Source organism: Erpetoichthys calabaricus, chromosome 17 (assembly GCF_900747795.2).
Source record: "Erpetoichthys calabaricus chromosome 17, fErpCal1.3, whole genome shotgun sequence".
NCBI lineage: Eukaryota > Metazoa > Chordata > Cladistia > Polypteriformes > Polypteridae > Erpetoichthys > Erpetoichthys calabaricus.
The window spans coordinates 25,579,654-25,596,322 of NC_041410.2; the positions used below are offsets into that span (position 1 = coordinate 25,579,654).

The 16,669-nt window shown below is 38.4% G+C and overlaps 1 protein-coding gene across 1 annotated transcript in view; it reads left to right on the forward strand.

The window, feature by feature from the left end:
* The window catches only part of nphs1 (NPHS1 adhesion molecule, nephrin), a 163,147-nt gene that overhangs the window by 116,839 nt on the left and 29,639 nt on the right, over positions 1–16,669 (forward strand). The window contains exons 20-22 of the mRNA XM_051920777.1: positions 2,031–2,182; positions 3,009–3,120; positions 7,597–7,778. Coding sequence (XP_051776737.1) covers positions 2,031–2,182; positions 3,009–3,120; positions 7,597–7,778 — 446 coding nt within the window. The remainder of the gene's footprint in view (positions 1–2,030; positions 2,183–3,008; positions 3,121–7,596; positions 7,779–16,669) is intronic.

Genomic DNA, 16,669 nt, shown 5'->3' on the forward strand with positions numbered 1-16,669 from the left:
TTATTTCTATAATTTGCTTGAACATTCTGGTTGATTTTGCGACTTCTCTCATCGGGCTAAGAATCATAGTTCGCTTGAAGGAGTGATTGATTCGCCCTAATATGAGACAGAGGCTGTGGACCAAGGGTAGGGGGATGCGTGATGTAAGGAGTGGGGAGCTGGGCAGGGCCCTCCTCACTTACGCGCCAGCCTCTGTTTGAGTCGATCTACCTCTGCATTTTGGAGTTTACCTTGCCTCTGCTTAGCTAGCGATACCTGTTTGATTAGTGATTTTTAAACTTTGTCCTGTTTCACTACTACGCGGGCGGAGCTGTGGGGGACAGCTTGTAATGTATATACCTAAGTCATGTTCTTCACGAGCTCACATAAAATGTCCTTCTATTGCAAAGAAACCCAAAAGAAAATGTAAACACTATATGTGTTTTGCATCCTCTAATACTGAAAACCAGCAATACAGACCAGAAAGTCTAATAATATCTATATATATAAAATCCCTATGTGCGTCCAGGTGTCCGTGTGTGGGTGTCTTCTGATGAAGTGTGCATGTGTGGGGCTTCTGGTGAAGTGCGCATACGCGGGGCATGGTGCGACGCGTGATATTACTGTCAGAGAAAGTTAGAGGCGTTTTACAGAAATACAAACCAGTATTACTCCGAGAGGAAATTAAAGGTACACGATACAGTGACGCATATTACAGCCACATACAAGCCAGTATTACTGTCAGAGGAGATTAAAGGAATATTACCGATGCGCACGCCTGTATTACCGCCAGAGAAAATTAAAGGTATATTATGGACGTACAAGCCAGTGGACGTACAAAACAGTATCCTTCAATAAGGGTGCGCAGAAAAAGGCGAGCCTCAAAAGGGCGACCTCAATTGGGCTCAGCGAATAAAGGCGCGCGTAAATAAAGATCTGCACCTTTGTTGCTCTTCACATATTCCAGAGCCATTTGAACTAAATTATCTACGAACACCTTTATTCGCCGCGCTCAATTGAGGTCGCCCTTTTGAAGCTTGCCTTTTTGTGCGAGCCCTTATTGAATAGAGCCGTACAAGACAGTATTACTGTCACAGAAAATTAAAGACACACAATACACGGCGGCAGCCCACGAAGAACGGTCAGCTCAGCAAGTAAACATCAACAAAAGAAAGGCTGAAAGACAAAGAAAAATACAACCAACAAAAAGAATGAGGTCAAAGTCCCTTGCCATTTAATATAGACTGTTCCTACTAATGTTTATGCACTACTGTTCTAGCGCCCGTTATTTTAACGGGCTAAATGACTAGTGAAAAAATAACCACACATATACATGCCATGAACTGATACATGTTCTCTAAAACATTTGGGAATGTTTAAGACCAAAAGACGTGTGTTTTTCAAAGATAAAATCCAAAAGCAGATCATTACATATTTCAGTAAACTCATTTCTAGCTGGTGTCCTCCATTACTCCATCATAGGACTGATAGCTCAATCACACAGACTTACATACACACCCCCCTTCTGTACTGCATGCCCCTCTCTACAACACAGAACAAGCACTTCCTAGCCCTAATGGTTTGTGCCTCTCTGTTAATATGCAAGAGTTGAATAGCAATGTGAAAAGATATTAGCGGTCTAAATGGATGTTTATTGATTTTTGTTACTTTCCTTACAATTAACTGAAAACAAAAGTATATGATAAACTGAAGTTTATTTTTATATAGAAATTTTATTTCTGTTTATGTGGTAAGCTCTGCGTCACATGACCATCTCCTCCTCAGTACCCATACTGACTTTTACTTTCTATGTCATTTCTGCATGAATTGTCTATTAACCACCTTGATCCTCCACCCATTCAGGTAGGCACTTTTCCCACAATTTGAGTGACAAAATAGTTACTTCCTAAATTGGAGTGCTACGTTGAAAATGTTTCAATTCTAATATGGCAAACTCTTGATATACTTACCAGTAAACAAACATGAAAGTGTGTGTGTCAGCTTTGAACCCATAAAGTGTCCATGATTGCCTCTTTTCAATTCTTCTGTAGGTATTCAGAGAAAACAGTGAATGAGGGCATCTTCCACACCAGCACCCTGACTATTGTCAATGTGAGTGCGGTCAATGACTACGCCATCTTCACCTGCACTGCCCGCAACCCACTTGGACTGGACGTCTTTGACATTCAGCTTGTCAGCACCAGTAGGTTCAAACCGAAAAAACAAGCATTTTTCAATTTGTTTAACATATTTACAGCAACTCACATGCTAAGTGGCTCATTGATTTGATTTTTCCCATTAACCCCATCATTACATTATGTGCTGTGAACCACGTAATGAAAAGAAATGCACTGTAAATGTGTTCAATATGTAAGACTTTTATAATGCCATATTGGCATCTTGACTTCACAGTTACTTAGACCCAGCTAGTCCACATTAGAACCAACCCTGTATGGACTCGGGTTTGATTTTCTTGGAGGATGAGATTTGTCAGGCACTAGGGGATTAACCTGATGTAAGTTACCATACTGATAATCTATACAGTATATACTGTATGTGACATTTACTCCAACGAGTCATAATGTTATAATTGAAAAGTAAATACAAAATATATAAAGGGCTTACTTGGTAAAGAAGGAATATAATGATATATACAGGGCTTGCATTAGGCCAATAGGCCATGGATTTGATTTCAGTTTATGACTTTCTTTCTTACACATCTATGCTTGGTAGACAGGCTGAGAATATTTCAATGTAAAACACCATTACATTTTGATTTTTACATACAAACACAATGTTATCAAACATTTTCCTCATGTATAACATTGTTCCCATATTTCTTCCTTTCTCAGAGCATCTAAACTACACGCCTTGATGCTGATAGAGTGGTAGGGTAGAAGACTGGTGTTATCTGACTCTTAGTATTAGGAATGTTTATGTAAAAGGTCCTGGAGTGTTCAATAGTCAAAACTATTACAACGTAACCACCCACACAAACTTCTAGACTCTTTTTATGTTTTCTGTTTCAGGTCGACCCGATCCACCTACTAACTTGAAAGTTGTTAGTATTACGCACAATTCTGTTACGTTGCAGTGGAGTGAAGGGTTCAATGGGGGCCTCGAGCAGAAATTTCGAGTTAGGTAATGCTGTCATTTGTTTCAAAAAGAAGAAGAAAAGAAGGAACTTGACATGTGCTGGTCAATTTCTTTCTTTAAATTGGTTTTATAAAATACATTACAATAAATGTCAGTCAGACTTACTGTACAATGTCATATCTTATTAAAGTCAAAACAGACATCAAATTTCAAATGTAGTAGAGAGTGTATTATTATCATTGTTGTTATTATTATTATTATTATTATTATTATTATTATTATTATTATTATTATTGTTATTACTTTAAATTCTCTATATTGTGCACATACACAGAAGTAATACCAAAGATGCCTTGTAAGCAAAATCAATAATTGGGAATATTGTGAAAGATTTAGCAGAATTTTGATTAAAACTAATTTAATTAAAGGATAAATTCAGTGATAAGATTGTTTTTACTAATTCATTGTACCCATTAATGTCACTGGAAATTACATTTTTAAGTAAACATTTCTTTATAAAATTAAAAAAAAAACATGCCTGTTCTTACAGTATAAAATGAGGTCTATGGGGCGCAAGTCCAAGTCAAGTCAAGTCACTTTATTGTCACATCACTTAACACGAATGTATAGGTGAGTTATAAACTTTGTGTACAAGGCCCCCAACGGTAATATAGCAAACACATAATAAATACATTTAAATATTAGTTCCTCTGGGTGCTTCAGTTTCCTCCCACAACCCAAAGACATGGAGGTGTGGAAGTAACCCCCCGAGGAAGACAGGACCAGTTCAATCAATCAGTCTTTATTCAGTTGCAGAGCAGTACATGAATTCCACGTTGCAAATCAGAAGAGCAAAGTTTCTCGGTTTCAATCGGCTTTGAAAATTCGTTTTCCTCCCTCCCCCTTACTTATGAAACAGCATCTAAGTATGTCATTTTATATTACGCAAATCAGCCAACTGTGTCTTTTTTGTATACGGATCAAGAGGGGCCCCAAAGAAGGAAAAGTCATCTTTCCTGTGTCTAATGGACACATGCTAAATAAAGAAGTTGTCCTAGGTCAGCAAACTGCAACCTGTCTTATGACAGACGCCTGTATGAATAACCTGCCGTTATAACAAAACAGCTTTTAACCCTTAGTAGCTTGCAAGCAGTTAAATTTTATTTCACACAGGTTAGGTGAAATTTGCCCTCGTGTGTGATGGGTGTGTGGGTGTGTTCACCCTGTGATGGACTGGCACCCTGCCCAGAGTTTGATCCTGCCTTGCGCCCTATGCTAGCTAGGATAGGCTCCAGCCACCAACCTGTGATCCTGGTCTGAATTATGAGGGTTAACTCTTTTAGGGTGGATGTCAACTTTTGTTGACAGGAGGGGTTGAGGGTACATGTCGACAAAAGTTGACATCCAGGGGTAGAGGGCGACAATTATCTGTTAATGGCGACAAAACTCATTGTTACGTCACAGGCATTCCCTCTCTGCTTGGAGGAATGTTAGACTCATTGACTCTGCATCTAATCCTTGCATGTGCGTGAGTTACGAAATGTAAACAAATGTAAACAAAGACAAGATGGCATCGACATCTCACGAGGGAGCAAAACGAGTGCAGAAAAGAAAATACTCAGCAGATGATGTTTTGCGCAATGACATGATAAATAAATATCATTTCACCAATCACACAACTCTGCAAAAATAAACACATTACATAAGTAGACAATTAGACATCCCTATATATATGCGATATATATATATATATATATATATATATATATATATATATATATATATATATATATATATATATCCATCCATCCATCCATTTTCCAACCCGCTGAATCCGAACACAGGGTCACGGGGGTCTGCTGGAGCCAATCCCAGCCAACACAGGGCACAAGGCAGGAAACAAACCTGGGCAGGGTGCCAACCCACCGCAGGACACACACAAACACACCCACACACCAAGCACACACTAGGGTTAATTTAGAATCGCCAATCCACCTAACCTGCATGTCTTTGGACTGTGGGAGGAAACCGGAGCGCCCGGAGGAAACCCACGCAGACACGGGGAGAACATGCAAACTCCACGCAGGGAGGGCCCGGGAATCAAACCCAGGTCTCCAGATCTCCCAACTGCGAGGCAGCAGCGCTACCCACTGCGCCACCGTGCCGCCCTATATATATATATATATATATATATATATATATATATATATATATATATAACTATATATATAACTATATATATATATATATATATATATATATATATATATATATATATATATATATATATATATATAACTATATATATATATATATATATATATATATATATATATATAACTATATATATATATATATATAATATATATATATATATAACTATGCGACTCTTCAATTCCACCCGGAGGGGTAAACATTAACATTATACAAAGTTATTGTCTGTTTTTACTTGCATTATTATCAATCTTTAATTTAATATTGTTTTTTGTATCAGTATGCTGCTGCTGGAGAATGTGAATTTCCCCTTGGGATTAATAAAGTATCTATCTATCTATCTATCTATCTATCTATCTATCTATCTATCTATCTATCTATCTATCTATCTATCTATCTATCTATCTATCTATCTATCTATCTATCTATCTATCTATACTTCATACACTACACAGTATACACTAATAACACAAAATAGCTGGGGGGCAATGGTGCGTAGAGATGAAGGAACAACAGCATGAATGGTGGTGGTGGTGATGGTGGCAGTAATCAGGATTGTTGTCATTCATTATGCAGAATTCAGTATCCTAGCAGCTGGATGAAAGAAGCTGCTTTGGAGCCTGCTGGTCCTGCCTGAAAGAAATAATATGAACAGTCCTTAACTTGAATAACTGGGGTCATTGATGATTTTCCTGACTTTCCGTAGATACCACCTAACCTATGTGTCTTGTAGGTTAGAAACCTCACCTTCAGTGACTTGTTGGACAGAATAAGGCTTTGCGATTGAGGGCAGTGCAGTTCTCATATCAGACAATAATTCATCTAGTTAGGCATGTTTTCAATGGTGCAGATGTAAAATGCTCTGACGGTGCCAAACCTCTTCGGTCTTCTTCACCATTTTTCTTACGTGAACAGTCCATAGGAATTCTTGCATGCTTAGTAACATAAAACTGCTCACCCTCTCCACAGTAGCCCCATTGATGGTGATAGGGGAGTGTACGCCTTCTTGCTCCCTAAAGTCCAGTATTACCTCTTTCGTCGTGGCCACATGAAGGGGGAGAAGAAGTTTTCCTGGCACCAGTGTGTCAAGGTTCTAATTTCCTTTCTGTATTCAGTCTCATAACCATTCAACCACCACCATTATGTCAAAGTTCACAATACTGTTAGACCTGTTCATAGCTGTATAGTCATGCATGAAGAGGGAATATAGGAGAGGATTTAGTATACATCGCTGGGGTCGCCAGTGTCGAGAATGAGTACAGAAGTAATAATGCCACCTGGTCTAACCACCTGGCAGCAATCCAAAAGGAAGTTCAACATCCAGCTGCACGCAGAGTCATTGAAACCCAAAGCTCTGAGCTTGCTGTCAAGCGTAGAGGGAATCATAGAGTTAAACACTAAACTGTAATCTACAAACAGTATTCTTACAGATGTGTGTCTTTCGACCAAGTGGGAGAGGATGGTGTGTAATATCAGGGCTTTTGTAATATCAGTGAATCTCTTCTGATCATAGACAACTTGTAGGCATCTAACAGTCCACACTTGACAACAAAAGCTAAATATACATAGCCATAATACAAACATGATTCTGTGTCATATTTTTGTTAAGTTCAAAGAGGCATAAAATATTTATTTCTTTGTTTTACTGCACTTTTTATAAGTTAATAAAGAGTTTATTGCAAATAAAAGTGAGAAAGACCCCCTTCTGGAGACTGACGGCCACTTTAGCTATTCACTGGTCATTTTCAAAGCTGCTCAGTATGATTAAATGGTCATAAAGGGATACTACATACCCCACCAGCAGCAGATACTTGGCAGGTGCCAACACTAAATGGCTCAGTAGTTCACTGCATGACTCTTTCATGCCCACACCTGCACTGCTTCACACCAGGCCAATTCTGTGTGTTCAGATAATGTGAAGTACACGTCTTTGGGATGAGGAGGCCAAATCCTAAAACACACAGCTATTTGGAGAAAGTGCAGCCTGCACAGACACCCGTAGGGCTTAGATCTAAAACTGCTCTGCTGGGGCCATCCATCTGGCTGCTAAAACACGTCACGTAGCCTATGTAACTACACTAGCTCTTCAGTCTGCTGTACTATAAATGTGTGTGTTACATACAGTATGTAAGACATTATAATGTGTCCACATGGAAGAAAGGTAATAACCTCATAATAACAATAAAAGGACTTGTATTTCTGACTTAAGAGTAGTACATGGAAAATTGATTTAAAGATCTAGCTAAGTGTCACTTTACATTAATTTCCACCGATCAATGTCTATATCCGTCCCTTTCTTTCTGTCAGGTACCACTGGGAAGAAGCACAGAGTTTCATGTACGTGGATGTCTTTCCCCCTCAAGCAACCATTTTTACCATCACAGGCCTCATGGCTGCAACTCCATACAATTTCTCTGTCAATTCACTCAACGCTATGGGAGAAAGCGAGTATGCAGATGGCAATGCCATACTGACTGTCACCACCAAAGGTGAGTTCTGAAAGGATGAAATAAACTCAGAAAATATCAAGAACATACATCATGACACAAATGATAACTCAAATGGCTGATTTTATTAGGTTTATGGGGTCATATGAACGGAGAACTGTTTCAGACAAAATTAAATATTAAATAAATAAATAAATGGACAAATAAATACATTCTGTGAAATGCGACAATAAATCTATAATAATAAAAGGCAAAGCCCTCACTGACTGACTCACTCACTGACTGACACTGACTGACTCATCACTAATTCTCCAACTTCCCGTGTAGGTGGAAGGCTGAAATTTGGCAGGCTCATTCCTTACAGCTTACTTACAAAAGTTAGGCAGGTTTCATTTCGAAATTCAAAGCGTAATGGTCATAACTGGAACATATTTTTTGTCCATACACTGTAATGGAGGAGGCGGAGTCACGTATCGCGTCATCACGCCTCCTACGTAATCACGTGAACTAAAAACAAGGAAGAGATTTACAGCACGAGTCACACGCGGGAACGAAGGTAAATGACGTTAATTTTTGACTGTCTTTTAATACTGTGTAAGCATACATATTAACACATGTGCAATTAAACGTGTGCATTTACGGGGTGATTTCTCAGGCTTAAAAGCTCGCCTTTTACTAAAAAGGTAAATGCAAAACTATTTTCAATCAGTTTATTGAAACGCTCCCGTTAAGGATTGCAATAACATATTCGCGAGATAAAAGAACGAAGTAGGGGGAAATGGAGGAAGAGCCGCAAACAGCGAACAGCAAAAAATTAATTAAACAATTGAGAACGGAGCGAGTGAAGCATACAAGCATGTTCATAAGGGAAACAAAGCACGGTGTAAAACGTAAGTTTAAATTAAGTTTATAGAAACGCTCCCGCTGCGGATTGCAATAACATATTCGCGAGATAAAAGTTTAATGAGAAGACACGAGGTATAAACGAACCACACGCCATGGCGCAACGTTAGGGGCAACAGTTTCAACCATTCTATGATCTGCTTCTCGCAACTGAAAGACGGCACATGGCGGATGTTAGCCGACTTGCTGACCGCAACATTAGGGGCTTCAACTATGGCGCTGACGCCACATCTCAGTGCCAACACTTTGCAGACTCTACTTAAAAGACACGCCCTCCTCACTGGACAGTTAAAAAAACCAATCAAACTAACGATGACATCAAGTATTACCCAATCAAAAGTAGGAAAGGAGGCATCTTCATAAAATGCGTGTGGGATGATTTGCATGACACGCTGCTTTAAAAAAAAAATGATAAAAAAAATACGGGATAAATCCCGTCCAGTATTGATTCAAAACGGGACGCGCAATTTCATTCTCAAACGCGGCACGATTCCGTATTTTAAAGGACGGGTGGCAACCCTACAGTGCCAGGTAACCACCCATACAATCAGATTGTGATTCAGACTAGGAATGCAATGAATGTAATTACCCCGATCTACATACAAGGCGAAAGTCTTGCAACATTCAAAGATGATGGTTTGGGATAATTAGTACTTATTAAGTACACCATGGCACATAAAAGAGCTTATGAAGCCTTGAACCGAAAAAAGCAAGATCTCAGAGATCGTAAAAAAAAAAAGGAGGTAATGTCGTTTTACTCGCTGTACATTTTAGTCAAACATTACCAGTTATTCCATGAGGGAGACCAGCAGATGAACTCAACGCGTGTTTAAAATCCATGCTTCTCCCACGCTCGGTTATATGTCGCGTGTTCTCGGGTAGGTACACCAAAAAATGTATACATTTAAGCATGTAATGGGCAAACAAAAAATGAGGTATACCCGAAGGCACTGCAGTAGTACTCAATGTAACTTTACTTCTTAAATGTTAATGTTTTACTGTTTAATAATTTATACGCTTCTTATATATTGTTCAAATTCTTTTATCAAAATACCAGTGACAGCGCAATGCACGATAACATGGAGTGAATACACCATACGCATCTCACCACGGCCGCCCTGGTGTGCGCAGATAGGAGTTGATTCTAAAATAAAATAAACATAAAAAGAGTAATACAATCATCACCCATAAAGCGGATAGCAGACGTGACGTATTATATGTGTACCAGATTTCAAGTCAATAGGTGAAACGGTTTGCAAGCTACAGGTGATTTAAAATCCTGGACAGACCAACGAAAAGCCACGGTAGCAAATTATACAAGAAGATTTTACTGTTTAATAATTTATATTTATATGAAATGTGCTTCTTATATATTACTTCATATTCTCATATGATAATGATGTTAATGTTGTTTATATTGATTTCTATGTTATTGTAAGTGCATCTATGTGTGTATATGTATGTATGTATGTATGTATGTATGTGTGTATATATATATATATAAAAAATATATATATATAAAAAATATATGTGTATCTATAATAATAAAAGGCAAAGCCCTCACTGACTGACTGACTGACTCACTGACTCACTCATCACTAATTCTCCAACTTCCCATGTAGGTGGAAAGCTGAAATTTGGCAGGCTCATTCCTTACAGCTTACTTACAAAAGTTAGGCAGGTTTCATTTCGAAATTCAAAGCGTAATGGTCATAACTGGAACATATTTTTTGTCCATACACTGTAATGGAGGAGGCGGAGTCACGTATCGCGTCATCACGCCTCCTACGTAATCACGTGAACTAAAAACAAGGAAGAGATTTACAGCATGAGTCACACACGGGAACGAAGGTAAATGACGTTAATTTTTGACTGTCTTTTAATACTGTGTAAGCATACATATTAACACATGTGCAATTAAACGTGTGCATTTACGGGGTGATTTCTCAGGCTTAAAAGCTCACCTTTTATCAAACGCGGGAACAAAGGTAACTGACGTTGTTCACTGTCTTTTAATACTGTGTAACCATACATATTAACACATGTGCAATTAAACGTGTGCATTTACGGGGTGATTTCTCAGGCTTAAAAGCTCGCCTTTTACTAAAAAGGTAAATGCAAAACTATTTTCAATCGGTTTATTGAAACGCTCCCGTTAAGGATTGCAATAACATATTCGCGAGATAAAAGAACGAAGTAGGGGGAAATGGAGGAAGAGCCGCGAACAGCTAAGACCAAAAAATTAATTAAACAATTGAGAACGGAGCGAGTTAAGCATACAAGCATGTTCATAAGGGAAAGAAAGCACGGTGTAAAACGTAAGTTTAAATTAAGTTTATAGAAACGCTCCCGCTGCGGATTGCAATAACATATTCGCGAGATAAAAGTTTAATGAGAACACACGAGGTATAAACGAACCACACGCCGTGGCGCAACGTTAGGGGCAACAGTTTCAACCATTCTATGATCTGCTTCTCGCAACTGAAAGACGGCACATGGCGGATGTTAGCCGACTTGCTGACCGCAACGTTAGGGGCTTCAACTATGGCGCTGACGCCACATCTCAGTGCCAACACTTTGCAGACTGTACTTAAAAGACACGCCCTCCTCACTGGACAGTTAAAAACACCAATCAAACTAACGATGACATCAAGTATTACCCAATCAAAAGTAGGAAAGGAGGCATCTTCATAAAATGCGTGTGGGATGATTTGCATGAGACGCTGCTTAAAAAAAAAAAAATGATAACAAAAATACGGGATAAATCCCGTCCAGTATTGATTCAAAACGGGACGCGCAATTTCATTCTCAAACGCGGCACGATTCCGTATTTTAAAGGACGGGTGGCAACCCTACAGTGCCAGGTAACCACCCATACAATCAGATTGTGATTCAGACTAGGAATGCAATGAATGTAATTACCCCCGATCTACATACAAGGCGAAAGTCTTGCAACATTCAAAGATGATGGTTTGGGATAATTACTACTTATTAAGTACACCATGGCACATAAAAGAGCTTATGAAGCCTTGAACCGAAAAAAGCAAGATCTCAGAGATCGTAAAAAAAAAAAAGGAGGTAATGTCGTTTTACTCGCTGTACATTTTAGTCAAACATTACCAGTTATTCCACGAGGGAGACCAGCAGATGAACTCAACGCGTGTTTAAAATCCATGCTTCTCCCACGGTCGGTTATATGTCGCGTGTTCTCGGGTAGGTACACCAAAAAATGTATACATTTAAGCATGTAATGGGCAAACAAAAAATGAGGTATACCCGAAGGCACTGCAGTAGTACTCAATGTAACTTTACTTCTTAAATGTTAATGTTTTACTGTTTAATAATTTATACGCTTCTTATATATTGTTCAAATTCTTTTATCAAAATACCAGTGACAGCGCAATGCACGATAACATGGAGTGAATACACCATACGCATCTGACCACGGCCGCCCTGGTGTGTGCAGATAGGAGTTGATTCTAAAATAAAATAAACATAAAAAGAGTAATACAATCATCACCCATAAAGCGGATAGCAGACGTGACGTATTATATGTGTACCAGATTTCAAGTCAATAGGTGAAACGGTTTGCAAGCTACAGGTGATTTTAAATCCTGGACAGACCAACGAAAAGCCACGGTAGCAAATTATAGAAGAAGATTTTACTGTTTAATAATTTATATTTATATGAAATGTGCTTCTTATATATTACTTCATATTCTCATATGATAATGATGTTAATGTTGTTTATATTGATTTCTATGTTATTGTAAGTGCATCTATGTGTGTATATGTATGTATGTATGTATGTATGGATGTGTGTGTATATATATATATATATATATATATATATATAAAAAATATATATATAAAAAATATATGTGTATATGTATATATAATATATCTGTATATGTGTGTATATGTGTGTGTATATGTGTATATGTATATATATATGACAGTAACACTCATAACAATGACAACACAATTACATTGACAATCATGTTACGTTATTTTTAAAATGTTTCCTTTACTTTTTCATAACCTCTTTAACACACTACTTCTCCGCTGCGAAGCGCGGGTATTTTGCTAGTATATAATAACAGCATGGAATGTAAGTATAAAAAAATTAACTTCGTCACAAAATGTATTTTTTGTTTATTTCTTTATAAATTTAATTATAAATTATTTCTGCATTTATTCCAGTGACATGCAACATGAAGCTCTGAAATGAAAACTGTCACTTTCACTGTACAGTAGAGCAGGGGTCTCTAACTATGGTCCTGGAGGGCTGCAGGTTTTCATTCTAATCTTTTTCTTAATTAGTGACCAGTTTTTGCTGCTAATTGACTTCTTTTCCTTACCTCAAAACCTCAACTTTACCTCAAAACGTCCGTCTGTTCTTATTTGAAAAATCACAATTTCAACTCTTTCTACCAACAAGAGACATGTTAAAGTTCATTGAGCTCTTTGAATTTTCCCTGTCTTTTAAATGTTTTGAGTTTTAAGACTCCATCCTCTGAATTGATTCATCTTTTCCTTAAATGACACCCAAACAGAAATGTGATGTGACATAAGTGAGCCTAAAGGTGACCAGCTAAGTCAGGGCCTCAAACTTCAAACCAACTTCACTCAAACCAGTTTCTTAATTAGAAGTCGATTCTTGCTATTAATTAAACCTGTTAATTAATTCCATGGCTTGTTGACACTCACATTATGCCACAGCAGACAATTCCACAGCGGTTGATTTTCGGTCTTCTAAGAGCACTGTCAAAATGTTCTGTGGATCTGAGCAGATGAACACTACTGAGACTTTCACCTTTCTTTATTTTCAGATATTGTATGATGGACAGAGGTTACTGGTCATGTGTTAGCTTGTTTTGTATCTCATTATTGTTTGGCTGCTAATTAAGGAAAAAAAAAAATTAAGGGTCCGAGTCCGAAATGGTAAGTCAATTAAAAATAAGTTAAATGGTCACTAATTAAAAAAATAATCAGAATGAAAACCAGCAGCCGCGCTAGCAATCCAGGACCAGAGTTGGAGATCCCTGTTGGAGAGTACTGTTTTTTGATTGGTGAATCGTCTACAGGATGGGTGTAGATCTTCATCCATCAAGTACCATATTTACAGCAGACAGTTCGGAAGCAACAACTCAATGATGAATATAGAGCTTCTCGAATTAAAATAACTGCTTTGCTCAGTAATTTTGGGCCACTTTTTCTTGCACTTGTGTCTGACGTCACAACTCTGAGCATGAGCATGAGCCACAGTATTGCCGAATCAAGCAAAGCACATATGAGCACTTTGTGGATGATCAACCAATCCTAAAACAGTACTTGCTAGAGCCCGCTCTGTCTAGTTTGATGAAGGAAAGTAAGTTTCCATTTCAAGGATTATTTCATGTAGCATGTGGTGTCTCTAATGTACATACCGTATATACTCACGGATAAGTTCTCCCGCGGATATGTCGGGACTTGATTTTACCGTACAATTTATGGTATTTTATAATGTCGGTCGTATAAGTTGAATGTGGAAAACTCATGCTATTGGTCCAAGAGATTATGATATGCTAACGCCCACTTTAGAGAGTAACCACGGAGCACACTGCCTTTTTTAAATTTAATTTTTGAAAGGGCGTATAAGTCGGGGTCTGATTTTGTGATCAATTTTTCGGGTTTCAAGACCCAACTTATACGTGAGTATATACAGTAATTAAAGAAATAATTAAATACATAAAAAATAAGCAATAAAAATATATTTCATCACACATTTAATTATTTATGCTCACATTCCATGTTGTTATTAACTATTTATCTCCACATTTCACTGTACTTTTATTTATTTGCATATTTATTTCATTTTGTCCGCAATATACCTTCATGCAGAGTTCAGTGAAATTCTTACTTGCATGTTCCAATCAAATGTGTAATATGTTGTCACTCTCCAGTTCATTGCTTAGTGAGTATAACAACCTTACCTCAAAACGTCTGTCTTTCTTATCTGTAAAATCACCATTTCAACTCTTTCTGCCAAAAGGAGACATGTTAGATTTTAATGAACTGTTTCTGCAATAAATCTGACATACTCTATGAAGAAAAGATTCTCCATTATTTTTTTTAAAGCAATTATGTTAGTTAACGTGAAAATAAAATATAAAGGACAACTTAGACAAAAGTTTCCAGGAAGATTTTTTTATTAGTAGCCTTCAAAAGCAGGTGTGTTAAAGTGTCGATTACAGAGAAAGCTTTTATTGTAGCCTCCTTGAGACTTCTGTTTGTGGTTTACCTGTAGCTTGATGAGCAGTACAGTATATATTACAGCAAAACATCAACACATTATTATTTGCATTTTACTGTTTATATAAAATCATTTAATGTCACAATAATGAAGTTCCCACCAAAGTGAAGAATGTAACAATGTATTGCCTGCACTCTCAACTAAATGTTTAGCTTTTCAATAAAAGACGGTGGCACTGACCAGAAAGGAGGAGACAGAGCTGGAGGTGACAGAGTTAAAGATGCTAAGATTTGCATTGAGTGTGACAAGGATGGATAGGATTAGAAATTGGAGGGTCAGCTCAGGTTGAACGTTTGGGAGACAAAGTCAAAGATACAAAATTGCGTTGGTTTGGATATATGCAGAGGAGAGATGCTGGGTATATTGGGAGAAGGATGTTAAGGATAGAGCTGTCAGGTAAGAGGAAAAGAGGAAGGCCTAAGAGAAGGTTTATGAATGTGGTGAGAGAGGACATGCAGGTGATGGGTGTGACAGAACAAGATGCTGAGGACAGGAAGATATGGAAGAAGATGATCCGCTGTGGCAACCTGTAATGGGAGCAGCTGAAAGAAGAAGAAGATTATCATTAGACTGCTGCTTGTGTGTGATTCCATCCATCCATCCATCCATTTTCCAACCCACTGAATCCGAACACAGGGTCACGGGGGTCTGCTGGAGCCAATCCCAGCCAACACAGGGCACAAGGCAGGGAACCAATCCTGGGCAGGGTGCCAACCCACCGCAGGACACACACAAACACACCCACACACCAAGCACACACTAGGGACAATTCAGAATCGCCAATCCACCTAACCTGCATGTCTTTGGGCGGAAACCGGAGCGCCCGGAGGAAACCCACGCAGACACGGGGAGAACATGCAAACTCCACGCAGGGAGGACCCGGGAAGCGAACCCAGGTCCCCAGATCTCCCAACTGCGAGGCAGCAGCGCTACCCACTGCGCCACCGTGCCGCCTGTGTGTGATTCATTTCTGTTATTTGTCTTTTTTAAAGCTCACCTCCTTTAGATAGATAGATAGATAGATAGATAGATAGATAGATAGATAGATAGATAGATAGATAGATAGATAGATAGATAGATAGATACTTTATTAATCCCAAGGGGAAATTCACAAACTCCAGCAGCAGCATACCAACAAAAAACAATATTAAATTAAAGAGCGATAACAATGCAGGTATACAGACAGACAATAACTTTGAATAATGTTAACGTTTAAACCATGTGCTTTCGGCAGACTGTTACTATGGACATCCAACCATTATCAACCCCTCAGAGTTCAGTCAAAGGTTGCAGGGGATGCATTCAACTGTGTCAGCAATGGCCACAACGTAGGAACCAAGCCAAGAGAGTCCATTGCAGGGCATGCTCACATATAAAGTGTCAGCTTAAAGTCACAGATTAGATTGGCCTCTCTTCGAGATATAGATAAAAAACTGAAGTACCCGGAGGAAAAAAAAATCTTTAAACTGCAGTGACCAAACACATTTGAAAGCAGCACCCCCTGACGGTGACAGTCTGACCTTTGTGTTGAACCGCTTTTTACTTTTGCAGACCACAAAGTGGACGAGATGCATACTTTTTGAACAGACCCTAGTTTGTTTCTAAGGTGGCTGACAAAACTTAGCAGGAAAGTCAGTAGAAACAGAGATTTATGCATCAAACATCAATTTCGATTTTTGAAAAGATCTATAAAGCACTGTGGGAGAGGAACCATTGAATAAGGCAGACACAACCT